This window comes from Coffea arabica, chromosome 2c, assembly GCF_036785885.1.
Source record: "Coffea arabica cultivar ET-39 chromosome 2c, Coffea Arabica ET-39 HiFi, whole genome shotgun sequence".
Classification (NCBI taxonomy): domain Eukaryota; kingdom Viridiplantae; phylum Streptophyta; class Magnoliopsida; order Gentianales; family Rubiaceae; genus Coffea; species Coffea arabica.
The window spans coordinates 11,364,060-11,388,314 of NC_092312.1; the positions used below are offsets into that span (position 1 = coordinate 11,364,060).

The 24,255-nt window shown below is 34.8% G+C and overlaps 2 protein-coding genes across 3 annotated transcripts; both read right to left on the bottom strand.

Moving 5' to 3' along the window:
* Window positions 1–620: 620 nt before the first annotated feature.
* Window positions 621–7,175, bottom strand: LOC113721941 (S-linalool synthase-like). Its single transcript, XM_027245604.2, has 12 exons — window positions 6,803–7,175; window positions 5,507–5,699; window positions 5,120–5,346; window positions 4,662–4,785; window positions 4,451–4,566; window positions 4,122–4,354; window positions 3,466–3,581; window positions 2,880–2,978; window positions 2,554–2,769; window positions 1,675–1,807; window positions 1,322–1,567; window positions 621–1,236 (listed from the first exon to the last, which is right to left on the bottom strand). Exons 1-12 carry the CDS (start codon window positions 7,125–7,127, stop codon window positions 727–729), a joined length of 2,538 nt encoding a protein of 845 aa, XP_027101405.1. The 5' UTR covers window positions 7,128–7,175; the 3' UTR covers window positions 621–726.
* A 5,603-nt stretch (window positions 7,176–12,778) lies between these two features.
* Window positions 12,779–18,008, bottom strand: LOC113723890 ((E,E)-geranyllinalool synthase). 2 transcript variants are annotated; one of them, XM_072077217.1, is made up of 11 exons: window positions 17,820–18,008; window positions 17,284–17,519; window positions 17,034–17,157; window positions 16,811–16,926; window positions 16,469–16,698; window positions 15,651–15,766; window positions 15,219–15,317; window positions 14,891–15,106; window positions 13,977–14,109; window positions 13,587–13,832; window positions 12,779–13,460 (listed from the first exon to the last, which is right to left on the bottom strand). In XM_072077217.1, the coding sequence occupies exons 1-11, from the start codon at window positions 17,921–17,923 to the stop codon at window positions 13,032–13,034; spliced, it is 2,049 nt and encodes a 682-aa protein (XP_071933318.1). In that variant the 5' UTR covers window positions 17,924–18,008; the 3' UTR covers window positions 12,779–13,031. The 2 variants fall into 2 exon arrangements, with proteins under 2 accessions (XP_071933318.1, XP_027102653.2); XM_027246852.2 differs by having other exon boundaries at window positions 17,034–17,160.
* Window positions 18,009–24,255: the final 6,247 nt, after the last annotated feature.

The window sequence follows — 24,255 nt, forward strand, 5'->3', positions numbered from 1 at the left end:
TTCTGCCAAGGTTTTTGAAATATTATTTGACCATAAGAGATTATTTGAAATAATTATTGTGGCACTTTTTTGCGAGATAATGTACGTCAGATAAAAAGGTGTTTGCAAAGATAAAAAAGTGCGATAGAAAAATATATTTATAATGCAAGTAAATAATTTTAATTACTACAATATTTTTTGCGATGTGATATATGTGAGAGAAAAAGATATTTGGGAAGATGAAAATGTGCATTAAAAATGTATTTGTGATGCAAATAAATAGTAGTTTCTGTCCAAACATAATCTCAACGTCTTATTTCAATATCATACAAATCACACAGTAGAGACAACGTGCCAGTAATATCGCAACGGATCTTCTGTCCCACACCCTGTGCCACTTTTTATTATATTGCTATTTCTCCTTCATAAACAACATGTCCTAATTCCTTTTTGCTTCCTTAAGATCCAATAACTATTAATTGAGTAATACACAAAATTTAACAAACTCAAAAAATCAAAATGCATAAAAAATTAGATTTTTTATGAATTTTCTGCTATATTTTTTAATTTTTTATTATATATTGCTTTTTTGAAGCTGTTGTATTTATTTTTTACTTAATTAATAGTTATTGGATCTTAAGGAAGAAAAAAGGAATTAAAATATGATGCACACAAACAACATCTAGGAAATACACCAGAAGAAAATTATACAGACAACATTATTATTCAAATGATGCAACCAAAATATTAAAATCTTGGCGGGACACAGACTGCTCCACTACCACAAACGGAAATAGGATTCTTGATCAGTAACTGCTGTCCCATGAACATGGCTTTGCCGCCGCGGTATTTGACTTTGATGTTGGGTTCGAAACGGGCAGCAATTTTGACGACATTTTTCTTTTCTGGAGGAGCTGATGATGGCATTGGCAGTGGCTTAACTCGATGGTCTGGAGTTTGAGTATAATCAGGAGGAATGTGGATGGCTTTCTTGATATTATCAATCAAATCTTCCTTGCTGTCATATAGGTTGGTGGAGTTGAAAAACATCTGAAATACTTTCATGCAAGATAAATGCAAATGCCTGAATGATTTAGGCATATCGCTGGAGCTATCTTCCAGAACAATTTGTAGGAATTCTTTCGTCTTCTCGTCCAAAATGTGTTTCACATAAGCAACCGAATCATCAATATCCGCCTCTGGATTTTCATTTAAGTGGAGCGTCACCATGTTCATTTTCCCATCCTCTTGTTCTTTCTAATAAGAGAGTAAAATCAATAATCATAATTTATGCTTATTAGCAAGGGTACAGCTAGTCAAAAACAGATTGTTAAATGATTACTTGATAGCTCTGAGTGTCATTCACCAAACGGGTGGAAGCCATGAGCAATTTCGTGATGTCTCTGTACTTGCCCGGCTTGAACTCTTCCACCGGCAGTTTTTGACATAAGAAACGAGAAGCAGGAAGAACGAGCGTGTGTGCCGCAATAGATACCATGCCGGTTTCTAGATATTCCTCCATGGATGGTAGGTAACCGGTGTCACTCCAAGTCTTTTCTGTCATCCAAGAAAGAAATGTTTCCCGCCACTGTCATTGAAAAATTATGTGTTTGTCAGTGAAAAATAGCACTCATGTTTAATCGACACAATGTACATGGAATTATCAAGAAATGAGATTTTGGTTCGAAAGCGTACAATATCCCTAAATTCCTTCAAGAATCTGGTTTGTTCTTGCTGAAGATGGTATGTAGCTGCAGTCTTTGTCACTAGATCATCAAGGGTATCAAAGATTGTCTTACTGTGGCTCCTCAAATTTTGGCCATCCCATCTGTAAGGATTTAGACCACAGGAGCGAATATAAGTAATAAGAGGAACATGTACATTATCAGCACAAGAAGAAAAATTTTGTAGCATGAATGATAGTGTATATGATACTGCACATAAAATCTAAGCCAGCTGGTTGTTCTTATTACTACTTTGAATGCTGTAATATCCTTATTACACCAGCCACGGTTCTAGAAAAATGCGAGAGACTGAAAGCAATTAGTGGATAAATTTCATAAAATTTGGGTACTTTTTAAGCTTCTTAATTAATCATTTTGGTGAAGTAAGGATGGTTTAACTTAGATATATATATTTTTTCCCATAAAAAGCACTAATTGGAGTAGCAGGTTGCTATGATTTAAATGAGGCTAAACAAGTGAACGAGATTATACATGAAGCTTAATCGAACAATAAATGCTACCAAAAAATTGCATGCACTAAAAGACAAATCTATACTCGCTGAGAAAAAATGTGGATAAATGTACACCATAAGTTTCTAGTGAATAAGAAAAAGAGACGCATCAGCATCTTGAGAATAGTTCTTTTCTTTCCTCTTAATATCTGGCAATAAGAAAATAGAGATGCATCCCCATAACTGAGAAATCCCCTCATCTTTAAAATTTTACTATTATTCACATGCATTTTAAAATAGATGTTGCTGTATATGTACTGCATATGGTGTAAGTTTACACTAATCCACTGGCGATGACTATATAATTTAAAGGCTAGAGTTACAAAAATATGTTACACCTTTGAACGGCCTCAGTCAGGGCTTCCAATTCAGTGATAGATCCTTCCATGTCGTAGAAGTCATCAGCAACTGTAATAAGAATTGCAGCCTTCGCAACAATCAGCCTAATGATAGAGTCATGAGGCAAGCAACAGCAGGCCGAAACAGCGAAATAGCAGTACGTAGTTTTTTCTCGTCCAAATCCCATGTCAGCTAGACCAGACTCAGTGGACCATCTGCATTTTACATAAATCCAAAAATGTGTCAAAAAAAACAAAAGGCCAAGAAATTAATTTGTGGGCAGCAGCAAATTTTGACGAATGTGTCCATCCAAAAAGAAGTGCACCTCTTCAGTTCTTCCAACTCCTTGGCGTAGATTGATTGCCGAAACTTGTAGTTCTCGGAAGCAAGTTGTATCAGTTTCTCGTTGTTGAAACAAGACAACCTAATAATTATTCAACATCAATAGATGTGTACATTTGCATCGACAGCAAGACTCTGTCATGCATTATTGGTGGGGAAATTGGACTGACATGGTTGCTATCTTATGCTTAGGCATCACTAAGTTTTTATTCCATGGGATTGATGACTCGTGTTTCTATCTATGAAATTCGTTTTACATACTTAATTTTTAAAATAATGTGATGCCATGTCCTTGTACTCATGTCTCTCTATGCTGCAAACTTGAGTGGAAACACAAGTATAGGATGAATTTTAGCGTTACGTAATACCTAGATGAATATGGAGAACATTTCATTTACAGATTAAAAGGAGCCATCGTAAGCACGGCCAAGAATATGCAGAATTATGCGTGAAGATTTAAAGGGGTGCAGTCACTATACGAATTGCTGAAAGATAATTAGTAGCGTGTGGACTAGGAAACTGGCAGTGATTTTAGTATGAACACAATCAAATCAAATCAAATGCTATACCTGTAGAACGATGCCTTTCCGAGCCACAGGGGACTGATTTTATTTTCTTCAATCCACATCCTATGCTCGAGATGATCAAGTCGAGTAATCCAAGGCAGCGTCAACTCATGTTTTATCTATTGAAACGTCATGAAATCATGTCAAATAATGCCACTTATTATCTGGAAGCTGCACAATTAATGTATGGAGTAGCATCTAATATCAAGTACGTACTTGACGTTGATTAAGTATACCCTAAATTGGCAATGCAAAAGTTTTTAGTATTTCTTCATCTTAAAAAGTTATTTCTGCTCTTTAAAATTGATTAATTTCACGAGGATAACTTTTCATGAGCCAAAAAAGAGTCGGATTCTCATACAATTTAAAGCTGTAGTTAAATCCTTACTAGTATTCCTTTTTGTTCATCTGATTAAAAGGGCATTTTCTATCTTTTGGCTTTAATTTCCAATTCTTTTAAAAAAAAAAAATTGTTCTGTGTTTTCATGAATTCCATTCTTTCCAGAGTGTTTAATACGAATTTTTGTATTTGAGGTCGCCTCAGAATAATTCCAATTGAAAAAGGCGTAAGATAATTAATTAAGCTACCTCCCTTTACGAGGTTATACGAATCAAAGTTAATTACTTATTACCGAGTGCAATAAAAGACAGGCACTCACAACTTTTTGAAGACCCGGAAAAATCACAAGATTATCATTTCTAATCCTGACAGCACTGGTTGCTTTCTCCAACAATTTTTTGGAGAAAGATCGTGCCTCCTCCAGCTCATATTCGCCTGTGAAAGCAATATCCGCGGCTCTATATACAGTATATAGTACACTAGTAAGATGTTCACAATTTTGCTCCATATAATCTAGCATGTTTATATCTTGGAGAAACCAACAAAAGCAACCTGCAAAAAAGAAATTTAGCACAACTGTCAAATTAAAGTACTTAATTTTGCACTAGCCATGGAATATTGAGGATAATGATCATATTAACTCCATACGTGGCTTTAGATCATATCCCTGCATCCGCAGGAGCCGAAATGCCAGTGCGTCCTTGGACAGTTTTTTAACTAGGAGATATGTTTCAGTAGGTTGTGAGTCTTGATACCTAAAGTCCCTGCAAATTAAAACCGAGGAGTTAATGAAAGGCTAATCAACTATGCAATTCTGCACATATGTACGTTCCAACTTTGAAAATTATCGGTATATTACCCATAAACTTGTTTCAAGATGTGTTCAATTTCTTCGTTGAAATGCTCCGATAATCCTAGTCTCTGTACATGGTCAACCATGAGGAGCTGTGTGAATTCTTCATCCACGGGATACTCGGCTGGTACTGCAAAAAACAGTTCAAATTTCGGTGCCTTAGTAGAACCTACATATTGTTGTCAACAGGAGATATCCCTGCTGTAGGTTTGGTGGATGGTGAAAAAGTCTAAGCTAGGTGGTTCGCGTTGTTTCAGCCCTAAAACGTAACGGTAGACGCAAGTTTATGAATTTTGGGCAACACTTAAATAGCTATTTTATCCTGCAGGCAGGTAATTACATAATGCTGGCCCAAGGTAGAGTAGCAAAAAAAGTGGATCCATGAATTATTTTTCTTTGAGGTCAGTATAGTAGTGAAACAGATAACAAGACAATGATTGCTTCCAGTGGCGAAGCTGTCTAACCTCCAGTGTGGCACCTCTGAACAAGAGACTTTAGGTAATTCAAGCACTTCAAATTTCCAGTGGCTATATATGCACTTGCTGTGGCTGAGGGTGACTGGAATAATGAGCCATCTCCACCCAAATTCTTCAGTATTTTCTGTTGATCGGCATGATACGCAGAAGGCAAGCTCTCTAGATATGATATGAGTGGTGGATAATACTGGTGTGAATCATCTTCAACGTCCTCCCTGCAGCCCCAAGCATGTTATACATCTATTGATGCTCAAAAAGTGTGACTGGGGGAATGGACAACATCTAAGAAGATATTTTGAGAAAAAAAAAAACAGTACTATAATTACTATGATACAATCAATTTGTGACTTCTAAAAAGATAGTAAAAGGCAATACATGTCCAGGAGCTGTTGCCGCCTGCATAGAACATCGGCCAAAACAGTCTCTGATCCTTGAGTGAGAGCAAGATCAAGACCTGTTGCTTGTGCAAGTTCAACCATTGCAGGGAAAACAATAACAAACCAGCGTGGAAGATGATGATAATCTAGTTTGAGGATTATCTCTGCTTTGGATTGGAAGAACTCTAAACCTGCACAACCCCAGGAGGACGATGCGTTATTCAAGTATAAAAAGAAAAGCTTATATGAACGAAACCAATAGAGATTATACGTGTCACAGCATGCATGGTTCTACTTTTGTGAATGATTATGACAAGTATTCTTGTCGCCATGAGCTAAAATATACTTTTGCTCATCATCTTTGTTTATATGCATCAACTGTTTTGACGAATCAAGTATTGATAAATGTTAGCATATTTTGTAAAAGATACACCTACCATACATGAATGTGTAAGAACTTAACCGTACCTGCCCAACTCCCTGTTTTTATCTTGCTACACTTAGAGACTATCCGTGTTTCCTCTTCCCCAAACAGAAAGTTTTTTTTTTTTTTTTTTTTCGAAAAAGTGGATTTTAGTTTTAAAAAGCCATTGTTTGGAGAGTTAAGAAACTTGTGAAAAATGTGTCATGATTTCTTTTTAAAGATACACACGTGGGATGGTGAATGAATGATGTTAGAATTGTCTATGAGTAGCATATAAGACTGTATATTGTACGCTATTTCGACCCTTGGGCCAAGAAACAATGTGGAAATTGGAAAATTCAAAATTTTGGAAAAGTTACAGTATATTTAGCGAAGAAAGCCCCAAAAGTTCGACCGATATGACTAGAAAACCTGTAAACGCAAGCTAGTACAAAAATCATACTAATGTTATCCACGTATTTGTGTCCTTTTATTGGCAAGTGCTCCCTTCAATAATTGCACTATTGCCATGTGAAATGTTTATAATGACCCTGCACATGTGGTATCAACTTTACATATAATTCACTTTTAATAACATATAATCATAAAACAAAATTTTGTAACTTTCACATATAGTGTAAAAAATGATATACAAGATGTAATTTAAATTTTTTTTGGTCAAATTTTAGCCGTAAACCTTCAGGAACGGTTGCAGAAGTTCCTGCACCTCCTCGTTAAGTATTTCCTAGTGTACGTACAAAGACCTTAGGTGAGTAAGTAAATGAAAGTTGAGCAGAAGTAAGTACTTCATAGTTGACAGTAAGAACTTGGATCCTCACAACTAAAATGTTCAAATTCTAGTGTAGCAAATATGGTATTAATAGTCACTACCTTTTCCTATGTTTCCTTCTCCAACATTCCATGTTTTGAGAGCAACCAAACAAGCAAGAGTTGCCGGAAGAGTATCAATGGTAGGACGACCCTCTGCGTGAGATTCTCCCCAGAACCCTGCGTCATTTTGGTTGTTGAGTATCCAATCCAAGCAACTCTTGAACATTGGTTGCTTGGAATTTGTGGGGTCTGGGATCATGGCTAACCAAGCTGTGTCATAGGCAGAGGGGGTAATCAACGTGTAAATGTCTTGATTGGAGAACATCCCCTTTTTTACCTCAGCGACTAAAGAAAGAATAGAAGATAGGGAGGACTTCATGTTCATGGGAAGCTGGGAGAAGACGATAGAAGCAAAATGTATTTAGTATTAACAAATTTCTGGTTGAGTTGGAATGTTTGCACCATGTCGAGATCTATTTATAGGAGGATTTGGAGAATTACGTATGGGAAAATGTATGGATCACGATGCCTTCCAACGTATACGTAGATATAGCCATACAAGTCACATGCTTTTACATTTGTAATTAACGCTGCTCGTTTTCTGGTTCTCAAAACTCACGTTAGATCCTTGGTGTCACTTTTCAGAGTCAACTTTTATATTTATATCAAATATAAATAACATGACTATATGTAATTGCAACTTTGACAAACTTAAGAATCTCGTCCTCAAATGCTTGCCTAATCTCATTTGAATCATGCGGTGTGAAATTCCAAAATAGAAGATTAGGGGTACAATTAGGATATTATTGAATTTGAAATCCATTTACCAAACACTCCTTAAATATGCATTCAACGGTATGTGCTATATCAGCAGTATTAATAAATAGAACTACGTAGTTTTGTGTTGGATAGAAAAAATAGACACATATAATGGATAGAGGATCCCGTCTGATTATTTATTTAAGTTTTCTTTATCCTTATATGATAAGAGCATTCACAATGCTATTACACCTTGTGAAGTGTAATTCACATGCCACGTCAGCATTCCACTTTCTCCTCTTTTATTATACTTTCACTCATAATGGATTACACTCCATAAGGTGTAATAGCATGGGTCCCAATTAAATCAAATATTTATTTTAATGATGCATAACTCATATCCCATAAATAAATAAAGTAATTTTTAAAAATAATTTTGTTATTTTTAAAAAATAAAGTACTAACTTTCATTAAATTTTTTACATTTTGAATTTTTTATTTTCTCAAAATGATATTATTAATTTTTAAGTTTGAATAATATATCTTTTTCTATCTTTAAAAAATAATATATTGTTTTTTTTCAAAAATAATTATGCAGGAAATTAAACAAATATTTGATACCTCAAATGCGAAGATATCATAATAATCCATACTTAATTAATAATTCAGAATGTAATTAGTTGAACTCCATAACATAATATTACATAATTTAAATCAAATAAAATACAAATAATAACAAAATGAATTAAATGAGTGAGAGAGTAAAAGTGTGTGAGACAGTAAAAGAAATAATAGAGTAGAATAGTGGGATATGTTTTAAAAAAAGTGTTGTGTGTTTATATAGAAGGCAATAATCTAACCGTTGGATATAACCATTGGAAAGCTAAAATGTGTTGTGTGCTGGCAAATTTACCGTTAAAGCAAAAATTGGATGTAACCGTTGGTGACTAGAATTATTTTACATTTACTCATGGGTCCCACCTTCTAATGGATTACACGCATCATATCCATGATACGTGTAATCTCCATGACATGGCTCCAATGTGAGACCGTGTCATGGAGCGGTGTAATGGCCCTCCATTACACCCGCGCTGCTGTTGCTCTAAGTAGGACTAACACTCGATTTGACATCTAATAGTGGCACATAGGATCTCAACTACTCAAAACTACTGCCAACTAAAATTTATACATGCATAGAGAACCATAGGACCACAAAAAAAAGGCATTAACAATTTTGAAAAAGTACTTGCCAAATTTGAAAAAATTATGCCCTCTTTATAAATTACAAAATCTTTGTATTTTTTATGTGAAAAAGTTTGGGTGGATTTGATTTTAAATACTATCACGGGTTAGGGTATACCCTTGGAACTATAGGTAACTTATGAGAGTTTTTATAGATCACTCATCAAGTTCTTATAAATCACTTATCAACACAACTCTCATATCATCGACAGCAGGATTCGAATGCATGATTTTTTTGTAAGGAAGTGATCCGTCTCTTGAACCAACTTGCATTGGCAATAGCTTTGTCATCTTTACCGGAGTGTACCGCTAAAAGTTTAAACCTGCAAAAGTGAATGAAAGTTATAAAAGAAAACAAAAAACCAGGCTGCCAGAACTGGAAATCTAAGCTTCTTGTGTTTTTTTATGTTATTTTTTTGGGACAAAAGAATGATAAAAGTTCTGAAGTTGTGCATTGCCTGGGAGGTGGGTGGCGTTCAATTTTAGGAATTTTGATAACCTTGTGTCTGGATATCGTCCTCTCCCCACATGGTTTTCACAAGAAAAAAATAATAAAAAAAAAGAAATCCATAATCCAATTTTTTTTATATCGGATTGTTAGGACCCCATTATCTCTAGAGTTAAAACTCATGGTTCATTTTTTTTTTTTTCAAATAAGAAGACGTGAATCCCAAGTTTCTTATTTACAATCCCTCGTACTTTACCGGTTTAACCACCTAATCCGACGCTCCCCCAACTCATGGTTCATTTAAATCAAGGCGTTGCACAAACCAACTTCGCTGCAAATTTTGGTATGTTTCACCTTTCTTGGAGGCATGGATCACGACTTACGATGGGACATTTAGCTTCTCTTCCGGCAAAAAAGTTTAGGTGGAATTTGATTATTGACGATTGTGTTGAAGCAAATGCTACGTTTCAGAACCTTCATATTTGGATTTCTGAATACTTTCTCTGTCAATCAACATTTTTTGCAAATTAAAGAAAAACTTATCTTCGTATGTGGCAGAAATGACAAGGGCGAAAAAGGATGTTACGTTGGCCAAAGCAGAAGAAGCAACAAACCTCTCATTGGATTTAAGCGGGGGCTGGGGCTGGGGCCGGAGGACGAACATCGGTGTGAATGGTTCATCCCCTGAAGTTAGTGGTCCAGATTGACCAGAGTCTTCGAGCCCTACAAAATAAATGTATGGTTGTGTACAAGTTATATTATACATGGCCAAACTGGCTTTCTTCACTCTTCAGTAACAAAAACGACGACGCTGTCGTTTTAAGATGAAAAGTCACTATTCGTGATTTTTTTTTTTTTTTTTGAAAAAAAGAAAGAACATTCTCATCTCACTAAACTAACAAAAGAGTAGTCAATGCAGTGCATAAATTTTTTTTTTAAAAAAAAGATGAATGTCAATTGCTAGTCTATTTCATAGCCTTTTCTTCTGAAGTCACGCATAGATGATAAAGATAGTGATCATATTAACAGTATATTAATTTCAAGGATACCATAATGGAAGGATAGAGTTTATCCTTTTTTTTTTTCCTTTTTGGGGGCAGTTTATCTGAATTGTTAATCAAGAAAAACATCTTAATTTGTGTGAGAGAGGGAAAGGAAGTTAAGTTTCTAAATGTAAACATGGAATGGAATAGATCATCATGCAAAATGGAGTAGCCAACAAAAGTTGTTTTTCTTCCACTTTTGACTTCTCCATTTTTACTGATAATGTGCTGATCACGTAACCGCTAACACGATAAGAAACGAATATCACGTATTGCAATTCTTCTCATCATCACCACCATCGTATTACTCAACTCAACCCTCCATGCAGTGAATAATTGATTCTCAAGTTGATTCCTTAATCATCTGTCACTAAATAATTTAGGAAAAACGAATTGCAGCATGAATCCTGTTACCCGTCGTGAATCGCGAAAAGCTTCATTCACATGGAGGCGGCTGGAATCGGAAGGCGGCCTCCTTGCGTTTTGCGTTTTTGATATAGACCTTGCAAGAAATGTAAGAGTTTTGCCAGACCATATTATTGACTTGACAACTAGGGAAGACAGCGATTGCCGCATAAGTCTGGTCCGTAAATACTAAGAGTCCTTTTACTCTGCAGTCAATAGTATGACCAACAAAAGCTGAGGCCACGTTTCTAGGCTGAGAAGAGCTTTGAGGTCTTGAAGGAGCTATGAATATCTTTACCTTGATCGATCATTTCTTTGCCAGAAATCTTTCTGGTCCTCGTGCTTGACCTTGTGTAGACAAATAAAGTTAGTGGTTCGCCATTTCCCTCTCAGAATTAAACAATTTTTTTTTTATTTATGCAATTAAATTTAGTAGCATTATTTGATGGACCCAAACTGACAATGAACAGAAACCCACGGAAAAGAAAAAAAAACAAGAAATCAATGTACAGGCAGAAAGGATTTTTTCTATTGAAAATGAGGCTGCGGCTCTTACATATACAAACAAAAACAGGGCTGCTATTTTTGCACCCAACTGATTCATGTGTGACACCAAAACTGGAGACTGCGACTCTTATGTCCCTTATGTTGTTTTATCCCATGTCACCGCCCTTGCATCCTAAGTCTAAGAGTGAAATCAACATTACTAACCAATAAACTAACGCCGCGTGGCTAAGTAAACTAAGCATTTACTACTGACTTGGTATAACATGTCTACATTATTTGCATTTTGCAATTACATCCCCCCCTCCCCTCCCCTCTCTCCCCAACAAGTTCTAGAAAATCATATATTTTTTTATATCCTTTTAAGATTTTGGGAATTTTGAAATACTCTTATACGTCTTAAGCTATTTGTCCTCCTAAAAATTTCAAAGAATTTTATGTTGACTCCAAGATTCAAATGCATGCGTATTTCGTCCCCATTAAATTCAATTTCCTACCTCTATGCAATTCATAGATCTAGGCTAACAAAAACTTATGATTCCACGTCTAGAATCTTTACGCTGAATTAAGCGCCAAATGCATGCGGTCTAATTTATAGATTAATTTAACAATGACATAAATCCATTGCTTGTTAATGGAAAAGAGTGAACCAGACACGTAGTCTTTAAATTTCTTAGCTAACAGTGACAAAGAAAGGTATAGATTCTTGCGTGATGGAGAAAGATGTGGCGGTGGTTTTTCTTTTTTAGCCTTGTTGCTTTGATCAATAAAAGCTCTTATTATTTGCCCCAAAAAAAAAAAGAAAGGTATAGATTGGAAATGATTCTACAAAGTAGCCTTTTTTTTATTTCCTTTCCCTATTTATCATTTTTATTAACTATAGAGGGGGTTGTGTATATATTTTAAAAATTATAAGGGAGTTATTTGGTAAAACATAAAATCATACGGGAATAATGTGTCATGTATATTATGTTTATATATTTTGATCACTTCAACCATTTTAATTTTTAAACAAGAGTACTTTCGACATTTTCATAAGTTCCATTACAAATGATCATGTCCGCCACTTTGACACTTTAATTTAAGTCATGAGGGAGTTATGTATAATTTTTAAAATTATAGAGGGGTCATGTACAAATACACTAAATCACAGGGGATAAAGTGTAATTTGCCTTTTTTTTTTTAATCATTCAGACAAATAAAGATCCTCCTGAGCACGTATGTGATGGAACACAGCAGCATAAGTCTTCATCACTTCATTAATCGTTAAATGGTCCATTAGTCACAAATAAGTTTTAGATTGAGACAGTGGTAGGGTTAAAAAAAAAAAAAGTTTGACACGACGCCTCACAAGTCGAGTTCATTCAATTTAAGTCGATTAATATAATTTTTATAATTTTTAGTGTTATCTTATATAATTTGGATGTAAATTTGAATTTATGAATTCATATAATCAAATTACTGTAAAATTCACGATTATACTAAAATTATATGAATTTATACCAAATACAATGAAAATTACACGAATCAGTTTGAATTGAATGGAAGTCAAGTTATGAGGTCTGGATCGAAAAAGTTAATTCACTCGAATGGTGAAGCTATAGGCTCTTAGAAGAATACGTAATAATAATTGGCAAGGCATGGAAGAATTGTATGCCATATCACACCAGATGTTCTTGATTTATAGAAATTTGCCTGTCCTTGTATAGTAACTTTGCAATGTTTACAACATAATACTGAGCTTTATCATTTAAAACCCTTATGCTTTAAAGGCAAAAAAAAGAAAGACGTTGAAAATGAATAGAGCAAGTTATTGTAACCATATTCAGGGACAGCTAATGGACACGCTCAACAACATATCTAGCGTCCAAATCTGTTTATTTGAATATTAAACAGCACTTTCTTTTCCAATTCCGTGAAGAAAATGCTGTGTTGTGTTGACATCCCAACGAGCGGAAATTTGAAGAATCTCTTCCTTTTCTGGTGGAGGCGGTAAATAAAGGTCTGAGATTTGAGAATCGAGATCGGGAGGAATGTATACGGCTTTCTTGATATCGTTAAGCAGTTCTTCCTCGGAGTCAAATAGGTTGGTGGAGTTGAAAAACATGTGAAAGACTTTCATGCAGGATAGATGGAAATGTTTGCATGATTTAGGTATTTCCTCCGGCCCATCATCCATTAGAACGATTTCAAGGAATTCTTTAGTCTTCTCCTCCAAAATACCTTTCACATATGCAACGGAGCCATCAATTTTCGCGTTTGGGTTTTCGTCCAAGTGGAGCAAGACCATGTTCATTTTTCCATCTATTTGCTCCTTCTGCTCAGATGGTCCAACAAAGATTTACTGTTTTATCCCATTCTAAAATAAACCAAGTACCCAAAAAAAAAAAAAAAAAAAAAAAAAGAGACGAGGGAGACAGAGAGAAGTTTCGTAATTAATTACTTGATAGCTTTGAGTGTCATTCAACAATCGGGCAGCGGACATGAATAATTTCGTGATCTTCCCATAATTGTCAGGCTTGAGCTTTTCGATTGGATAATCTTGGCTTAAGAAACAACAAGCTGGGAGAATGATCGTATGTGCTCCAATGGATATCATGCCAATGTCCAGATATTCATCAAGGGATGCTCGGTACCCGGTGTCACTCCATGTTCTTTCCACCATCCATGCACCGAATGTTTCTTGCCACTACATGTGAGTGAATGGAACGTGATTTATATCGTTGTATGTTTGCCATGAGTGAAGGTTTTTTGATAATTACCAAAATAATTCTGGTGCATTTCTAGGAAACTAACAAAAAAGAGAAGAATGTTCGTAGAAATTAAGCCTTACGATATCTCTAATCCCCTTCAAGAATTTGCTTCCTTCTCGTTGATGGTTGTACTTTCTTGCGATGTCCATGACCAGGTCACAAAGGGCATCAAAGATAATCTTACTGTGGCCGGTGAGATTTTCACCATTCCATCTGCGAGGATTTAGGCAGCATCTGCATGAGCTAAGAGCCCAAAAAAAAATGGATTTTTCCGCTATGCATCCCTGAACTTTATAGAGAATCTCAAATTGAGCCCTGAACTTCAATTTGATAACTGTTTTTTTTTTCCTTTTTGTTTTTATTGTTTGCCTTACATTAGTCCAATAGTTAGAGGGGCTAAAAAGCCTCAATTTATATTGATACTCACATGTTTTACCACAAACTTCAATCTTGAGACACTTTATACCCTAAAGTATTAATTAATTTATTGTTTCACACTTTGGTTGCATTTAGTGTTTCCAAATGGCTGAACATCTAAATTATCATCAAATGTTTGTAGAATATTACGATTTTTTGAAAGAGAATTCTCTCGACAATAAAAAATAAAAATTGCTCACTTTCTCTCAACTAAATTATGAACGACGAGACTGAAATGGAATAAGTGAAACAATTTAGTGTGCAAAAAGATTGTACAGAAAAATTTGGGGTGCAGCGTTGGAATCAATTAAAGCGCGAGACCGTCTAGTTTTTAAAACATCCTTAACTATGGCAAAATGCAAGTTAAATTTATTATAGTTAGTGAAAATGAGGTGATATGATATGAATGAGTTGATGATCAGATAGATATCTTGTACATCTTATAATCTAAAGTTTCAATTGAAGGAAGATATAATGTAAGAAATTAGTATAACTGATTTGATAATGAAATAACTAGAAAACATTGAGTGATCACTTGTCTGCGTGTAAAGAAGAAATTTTAAAATGCATGACATACCGTTGAATGGCCTTAGTCAAGATTTTTAACTCCCTTGTGGAACCTTCCACGTCGTAAAAGTCATCAGCAACTGTAATGAGAATAGCAATCTTTGCAACAATTAACCTAACAACGGAATCACGAGGCAGGCAACTGCTGGCAGCAACAGCGAAATAGCAGTAAGCAGTTTTCTCTCGTCCAAACCCTATTTCCCTCAGACCGGATTCCTTGGACCATCTGCATTAATTAGTCCGTAGGCAGCAACATATATATGAGATCAAGCATTCATTCATTACTGTTTTGGAGCGATTAAGAATGTATAGAAATGTCTAATGAATTTCAGCTGTACCTTTTTAGTTGTTCTAGTTCCTTGGCGTAGACCGACTGCCGAAGCTTGTAATTTTCATTAGCAAGTTGCACCATCTTTTCATGTTGAAGATGGAATAACCTACAAGTGTTTGTAATGCTCAATGGGTCATTGATTTTTCTTTTAATTACGACAATGCAAAAAAATGAATCCTATTCTTTAAATTTTTTTTTTTTGTTATAGGCAGATTAAAATGATTAATGTTCTACTTCGTTTTTTTTTTTTTTTTTTTTTGGCGTTTCAATGGGACTCTCTCTTGATTATAAAGCTTTTGTAATAGAGTACTACGCGCATCAGCACACTATGCTAAATCAATTTGTAAAACAATTGGTGCTGGATGATTTTCAGCAATTTTAGTAGTAAAATTTACTCTGTTTTTTTAGAAAGAAAATGATTTGTATTGCTTAATTATACCTGTAGAAGGATGCCTTTCCAATCCACAAGGGGCTGATTTTATTCTCTTCGATCCACATCCTCTGATCAAGTTGATCTAGCCGAGTAATCCATGGAAGAGTCAACTCATGCTTAATCTATTTCAAAAACATAAAGACCAAGTCAAGTTTTGCCCAGTAAGAAATGGCAATAAGAATCATTTTAATCAATATAGTGTTAATTTACTAAAATGGTCTAAGTATCTGAAAAATTCACAAATTGAACACATGGAACTTGATCATTGAATATTGATTAGTCTATGCACTTCATTCTCAATTCAATTTCAGCCAATAGTTCTCAATTCTCATCACATAATAAACGATCAGTTGAAAGCATTATGAACATTTAGCTTTCAATGTTTAAAACGAAGACAAAAAATTCTAAGCACTTGCCAAGAATCATATATGATATCCAAAGAGTATTATTGTATAATTCAAGAATTAAAGTACACATAATGTACACAAAAGTGGATAAGTCACAAGCGCGCTCAAGCATTCTTGTCTTCTTGGCATTGAGGTTTCATTTTCCATGATTAATTGCAACAATTACGATCCCTTCCACTTTATCATTCAATCTAACCCTCTCCCATGATTAATTACACTTCTAAGTTCTAATTGTGGTATAATTAAAGCACTAATTATATATTAAAAAAATCATTATAAACTGCTGAAAAAATGCACGGGTGACCTGCTCTGGCGTAAGAATTATATATCCTTCCGTTCTTTTCTAAATCTTTCCCTTACAAAACCAAAAAAAAAAAGTTAAATGAATTATCTGTTGGAAACAAGACGTGGACTTACTAGTTTATGTAGACCGGGGAAAATTACAAGATCATCGTCCTTACAGCTGAAACTGATCGATTTCTCCAGCAATTTCCTAGAAAATGCGCGTGCCTCCTCGAGTTCATATTCCCTCCTGAACATAACGTCCGTTGCTCTATAGACATTATATAATACGCTAGTAAGTTGTTCACAATTTTGTTCTATATACTCGAGGGTATCAGCATGCTGAAGGAACCAACAAAAGCAACCTGCAATAGGAAATAAGCAGGTATTTATTCCTTTTTTTAGGTGCTATTTCCTTTATTTAAATAGGAAGACAACGGAGATTTGATTAATTAATTCATTAATTTAAGGGCGTACTTGGCTTAACATCATGGCCTTGCATCCTAAGAAGCCGAAAAGCCAGCGCGTCCTTGTATAGTTTTGCAGCCACAAGACGCCTGTTGGCTGGCTCTAAGTCTTGTTTCCTGAGGTTCCTGGAAATTTTCCATGAGAGGATCAAATTCGATCGATCATAACTTAGAAAATGCTCAAATATATGGTTTAGCCGTGAAAAAAAAAATTAATTGTACATGGTTATTACTTGTAAACTAGCTTTAGGATGTCTTCAATCTCCTCTTCGAAGTGCTCAGCCAATCCTAATCTTTGTACATGATCAACCAAGCACAGCTTTATCAATTCTTCGTCCAGGGGATACTCAGCGGGCACTGCTAAAGAAAATGTTAATAGCAGTTTGATTAGAGGTTTTACTTAGACTTCTTGATACTATCTATATATACATTACATACACAACATTGAGATATAGGGATCAGTTTCAAAATAGAATTATGAACCTCCATTAGGACATTTTTGAACGAGGAACTCAAGGTATTCCAAGCATTTCGAACTTCCAGTTCTCAAGTATGCGCTAGCTGTGGCAGATGGTGACTGGAGAATTGAGCCGTCTCCACTTAGGTGCTTCATTATGTTTTGTTCATCAACATGATACGTAGGGGGCAAGCTCTCTAGATACCATAGCAGCGATGGAATTTTTTGCTGTGAATAATCTACAGGGTTCTCCATGCAAGTCCTAAAAATCAATTACAAGTCATGAGTATTGCAAAATTAAGTTCCCTTTGCATTGCATTTTTTGTGCTTTCTTCCCTTTAAATACTACTGTAGCATTTTCTTAAAAAGCCTTTATGCATGACGAAGAGGTGATTTGGAGATCGTTTGGAAACTTTCACAAAAATGCAAACCAAAGGTGTCTAAGCTATTTGTTATCCTGTAGAAGATTTAGGCAAATTAATGACGAATTTATGTGCGTTGTTAATGACGTATTCATAAGCTACAAAAACAATACAAAAAAAAAAAAAAATTGAAGCATCACATTTTCAGAATTTGTTGCCTCTGATGGAAAAGGTCGGATAACAGCCTCTTGGATCGTTGGGAGAAAACAAGATCAAGACCAGCTGCTTGAGCCAGTTCAGTCATTGCTGGGAGAACACTGGCAAACCACCGTGGAAGATGATGACGGTGTTGTTCGAGAATTACCTCAGCGGTGGTATGAATGAATGCTAACCCTACAGCATAGAAGCAAGCAAATGGCATTTAACATATTGAAAAGCATCACATATCAAAAGTCATAGTATGGGACAAATACATTTTGGTATTGGTTGTATGATTACCATGTTTTATACATGATTTAGTGTATATTTGTATATAATTTTGTTGTACGCATAAACTCTATTTACAAAAACCAACATAATATATGAATAAACCTATTTATATAAATGTACACCAAATTTTAAACTAGTACAATAACTACACTATACTATTCCAAAAGCCAATTTTCCCTGCTTGAATTGAATCCCTCAAGAGCCATGCATGTTTTATCGGGGCTAAAGTCACACCTTCGAAGCATTAAACACTTGTATTGTCAACAATGAAACTTGTACGAGGTGCATATATAGGATGAATGAGAGTGAATTTGGCTAAAGTCCTCCTAGATGTAACCTGAAATAGAATGCTACACTAGATTTCCTATGACTTGTCATAAAAAGAAGGAAAATCCTCCTAGATGTAACCTAAAATAGAATGGTACACTAAATTTTGGAATTTATGTGGTGCGATGAGGTATTAACCAGTTAAATAGCAAAATATCTACTTGCCTCTTGCTATGTTTTCTTCTCCGAGATTCCATGTTTTCAGGGCAACCATGCAAGCAAGAGTCGCTGGAAGAGTATCGATGGTAGGAAGGCCCTCTGCATAAGATTCTCCCCAGAACCCTCCTGCATTCTGGTTGTTGAGTACCCAATTCAGGCAACTCTCGAACTTTGGTTTGTCAACTTGTGTAGGGTCTGGAATCATGGTCAACCAGGCCGTGTCATAGGCAGATGCGGAAACCAAGTGGTGAATATCTTGATTCAAAAACATCTCTTTCTTGATCTCATAGACTAGAGATTCAACCGAAGAAAATGAGGTTTTCATGTTTTTGGATGCTGGAGACAGATGGGAGAAGGATAGGAGGAGCAAAACTTTTGGAATGCAAGTTATTGGTGAGTGCAATCATGATGCTCCCCAAGAAAGCTATTTATAGAGGACACGAAGCGGGAAAAGGCTCGCAATGGATTTTCGGTCCTACTTTCTATCTCGTTTTTTGTCCAGCTCTTTGTTATATTATCATTTTTCCATCATAAATATTTTATTTTAATTCTTCTTTTGTTTCAATAACTACTAACATGGCAGAAAAAAATAAAATAAACTGGCTAAATAAAAATATATAATAGAAACACAAAAAGTACAGCAAAAAATTCATAAAAAAATTCTATTTTTGTGATATTTTGTTTTGATGATTTATTAAATTTTATTTTTTACCTTGTTAGTAATTAGAATTTAAGAAAATAAAAAAGAATTAACATAGAATATTTGTGAAGGAAAATGATGATACAATCAAATATGAGACAATGAGCAAGATAGGAAGTTGGATAGAAGATGCATTAAAAAAAAAGATAATTTTTTTATATACTGTCAATGTGAAAATTTATATAAATAGGTTGAGATCACGTCACATAATATGAATTCAAATTTAAAATTCAAATAATACATATGCGATATTATCTAAGACTGCTAATATAAAAAATGTCACATAATATGAATTTAAATTTAAAATTCAAATAATACATATATGGTATATGTCCATGTTTATTACACTATACTGCTGATACATGCAAAGTTGACTAGCTTGTAAACGAGAATCTTGCAGGAGGCCCATCTAGCATTTAGTACCAACGGATGAACCTCCTTAGAAAAATGTTCTAACTTGTAAACGAGAATCTCGCAAGAGGCACAGCTGGAAAAATATGTGGCTGTCCTTCGTACCAACGGTAAACCTCGCAGCGCGCGAAACACGACCCGTAGGAGAAAGCTTATGCCTTACTGCGGTTGCTCCAACAACCAAAGAATTGGCCCAGGGAAAACCGTCCAAAATACTAAAATAGACGTGGGTCCCGGGCAAAATAGCCTGTCATTAATTTTATCTCACTAGAGTTCCTTTTTCTTTTTGTCCCAAAAGAAAAAAAAAAGATTAACAAAATTTGTCAAAAGTTCACACTGATATAGACTTATGGCTGATTTTACTTTGATCCTCTAAAATGCTGAACATTACAAGTTTGTAACGTGCACCTTTTCGGTAATACTTAAAATTGCATTTCTTCTTGCGCTGACCTAATTTGTAGTTAGCTGTGAGGAGAAAAAACGTAGATTGCGCAATTGAGCATTATTTGATCATGGCAAGATAACTAAGGTGAGTTATAATTGGAAATATAAAAAGGTGAATTATTTGAATAGAGTATTAGTATTTGATAATGAAGTAAGTGCCAACATTCATTGCATAATTTGTGATAGAGGAGTTTGTGCCATAGGAGTCTGTGCAAAATTATTACTCGGCCGGATTTAGTGTTTGTTTAACCAAACAGTTTTGACTACAATAATCTTTGCAAGGCCCACGACGATGTAGCGGGTCTACACCATTTTTTGCTGGTCGGATCGGGATTGGATGAAGAGAGAGAGAGAGAGGGAGCGCTTTTATAATGTTTGGATAGCTAGGGCCTAGGGGCGTGTTTGGATTGCAGAAAAAATTACTATGTTTTTTATAGACAAATTTTTCAATCACTTTTTATTTCATATATATCAAATTATTATAGTAATTTTTTTATAAAAAAATACAATTCAAACAATGCCTAAATTATTTCACATAAAATTTCCTCTCTGTCTACTACCCTTTCTGCTTTTTCATTGTCACGGGAGGGTTCCAGCCAGCTTTACACCAGCAAAAGTCTATCTCCAACAACTTTTTCACTGAAAAAAGGAAAAGAAAAGAAAAACAATTAGCGCACGTGTTTCTTGAATAAATTGCGTCTGCGTTAATTGCTCACGTAACCCAACAGCCCACTGGTCCTCCTGCCATGAGGCCCAAAAGAAGAGTGTTAATGACTACCGTACCTCCGTCCCATGCTTAGAGTATGAAAGCTCTATCCTTCCTTCCTACTCCCTCCTACCGACCACGCAGGACAATTCCGCAGACGTGAATTGAAGCTGCGGAGCTCTTGGCTCTCTCGGCAATGGAGTCAACATTATCAGTAACCACAACAATGACATTTTTATCCCTAACCAAAACCCTTAACTCCAGCTCTTCGTCTACTTCTCCTTTCATTTCTCATTGTAATTTGATTTATAATTTAGGGCTCATTCGGGATTGCAGTACATTTACGAAGAAAAAAAATGCTTTTAAGCACTGAAAGTATTTGTAGGATATTTGGTAACTAATTTTATGTAACTTAAGTAGCATAATTTTTGGTAATTTAAAAACACTTGTATCAGAAATGTTTTTTTATAAACCACTACGACCTCAAATGAACCTTGATATGATACAATTTCCACTTTATAAACACTCTAATTTTGACTTTCAAATTTAAACTAATAGCACTTATCATGGTGAGAGCTGCTGCATCCATCTCTTTCACTTTTCTTATATCCATCTAACTACTTCCCACTAAATTAAGGAAAAGAGAATGGCTAAACTGATGCATGCACGTTCTAGCTTGTACTCTTTGTGCATTTATGATTTATATTACTAACATGGACACAATATTTTCCACAAAAAAAAAAAGAAAGAAAATAAAAAACTAACGGATTCATTTGGATGTCATTATTTTAAAAAAAAATTAATTTTAGTGTTTTCGAACAAATTTTTTGTTGCCTTTTATTTTATAATCGTCACGTTATAAAACGTTAACAATAAATAATATAATAAAATTTTTTCAATTATAATCCTTGTATGAGTGCTAGTACTTCTCTTGAGCCTTAATAAATGTTCACCAATTATCATCATTCCTCGTTCATCATAGAAAAGGCTAACCCCTTTTGGTCCCCAAGAAACACTCTTTAGTACACGTGTCAACATAGACATCCAAACCATCATTCTCCACGTGGCATTTAGGTCCCACCTGATGTTAGTAGTATTAGTATTTGTACAAGGGGTAATTTAGGAAAGTCAAAAATGAAAGCGTAAAGCTTCATTATTATTTTTCATGTCCTACTCGATAAATCACATTACGTGTGTTTGGATAGAGTATTATTTGAAATATTATTTCAAATAATTATTATAAAATTTTTTGTAATGTGATGTATGTAAAATAAAAATGTAGTTGAAAAAATAAAAAAGTGGATTGTGAAATGTGTTCATGATACAAGCGAAATATTATGTGAAATAATACAACAATCCAAATGAAAAACAAAGTGTAGTCAAATTGGGAAGGCACTTCATCTGTGATCAACAGTGGTCTCTAGTTCGAGTCATCGAGGAGGTAAGTGGAGCCCCACTGCTGATTCTCTTATAAAAGTAGAAAAAAAAAAGAAGAAAATAATGTTAATCTTATTATCTTTATACACCGTCAATTTTTAATGAATGATAACTAATGTAAATTTAAACTTGACATTCAAATTTTGTATATATATCATGCATCAAATGCTAATAATATACGCACCATCAATACATACAAGATTTACTCTTAAAAAATCCACATGTTGTAGTGAAGTTTTTGTCCAAAAGCTAACATTCAATCTCTAACTTGGCTAAACTGGCAAAAGATTATAGGTTTAATACTTAATGTCAGACACTAAAGTTCGAAATGCAACCTCTCAAAAAGTCTCGTCCAATTCCCTGCTGCTAACCGAGCTGTTGCTTCGAGTTGGGCTACAGTTACTCTTGAAGGAAATGGAGGCAATTTGATAGCTTTCATTACAGGGTGAATTGATGATATCTACCAATATTTTGTTCATTTGTCGATGATGTGAAGTGCCAATTAATAAGAAATAGTAGCATACTAACTCATCAATTTGATTAATTAATTGTCTGAATATTTTGATGGCAAAATCTTGTGGCCCTAAATGAGCCACCATCGTTTGTATTTTGCTAACGTATATAGCTCCAGCTTAAGACTATTTTTTTTTCATTTTCTATAAAAAAAAAAAGAGAAGAAAATCTCCTTAAATTTTGGAGATAGAGAATAACCGGAAAGACTGGTACATGAAAATTTTGAAGTGCAACCTAGAAACGAGATGAGAGAAGGTACTAATCAAATTTGGCTTAGTGTGGCTCCAAAAAAGGGAAAAAAAAAAAACTGGCTTAGTGTGAAAACCATGTACTACAACAACCAACACAACGGCATTGCAAGTACTTATTCATCAGCTTTAATTGGAAAGAATGTCAACAACTACTTTTTTGTTGAAAAATTCAATGGAAACTGAATTCATTAATTTTGATTTGTGGCTATGGTCACTTTGAATTCTGAATCAATTGTAACCTGGCAATCGATCACAAGGAGTACTCACGTTGGATCCTTAAAGCTACAGAATAGGACGTGACAAGGTTTTGCTTAAATACCGTTCACACATAAGATTTAGGACCCGGACCAAATGTCAATCAGTACAGATAAAACAAAGGGAAAATGCCCGTTTTCATCCCCAAACTTTGGGGTAAGGACACATTTCATCCCTCAACTTTTGGACTCGACACATTTGATATCTGAATTAATAATTTTTTATCAATGTTATCCTTAAACGGCAATTTTGCCAATTTTTAAACGGACCGTTAAGTATTCTTTTTTGTCTTTGTCTGAACAAAAACAAAATCAGGTGAGTATCCAGCTGTCTCCACTTTCCCTTGTATCAAACCAAGCTGAACTTGATTTGCTCTATTCTAACCCTTTTCTTTCACTTCGGCAACAACAAAATCGCATTCCTCCAAGACTTTAGAAGATCGAAGAAGCTGACCTGCTGCCCTGTGATTAAGTAAGAAGGTGGAGAAATATGTCGGTGCGAAAGAAAGAATTGGAAAATCGTGCACCCCCAAATTATGGTAAGCTGTGCAGGTTCAGTATTTGTTAATTAAAGTGTTAATAATGAAAAGTTTGAGCTTTTTTGGCATTGCATGTAGATGTGGTCTGTTTGTGATGTTTTATTGACTTCGTTTGGGTCCAGCTACAAAGTTTGACATTTTTTTTTGAATATGATACATATGGGCCATTTTCCCCTGTTTTGTGGATGTAATCTTGTTAATGTTTGGTCGACATTGTTTGAAAAGATTAATTTTTTAAATGGTTAGAACATATATGCTTGAATAATAAACTTGTGGTCCCTTTTGGATGGTTAAGTTATAATAAAAAGTATGATTCTGTTAAACTTGTGGTCCCTTTTATTGACTTCGTTTGGGTCCAACTACAAAGTTTGACATTTTTTTTTAAATATGATACATATGGGCCATT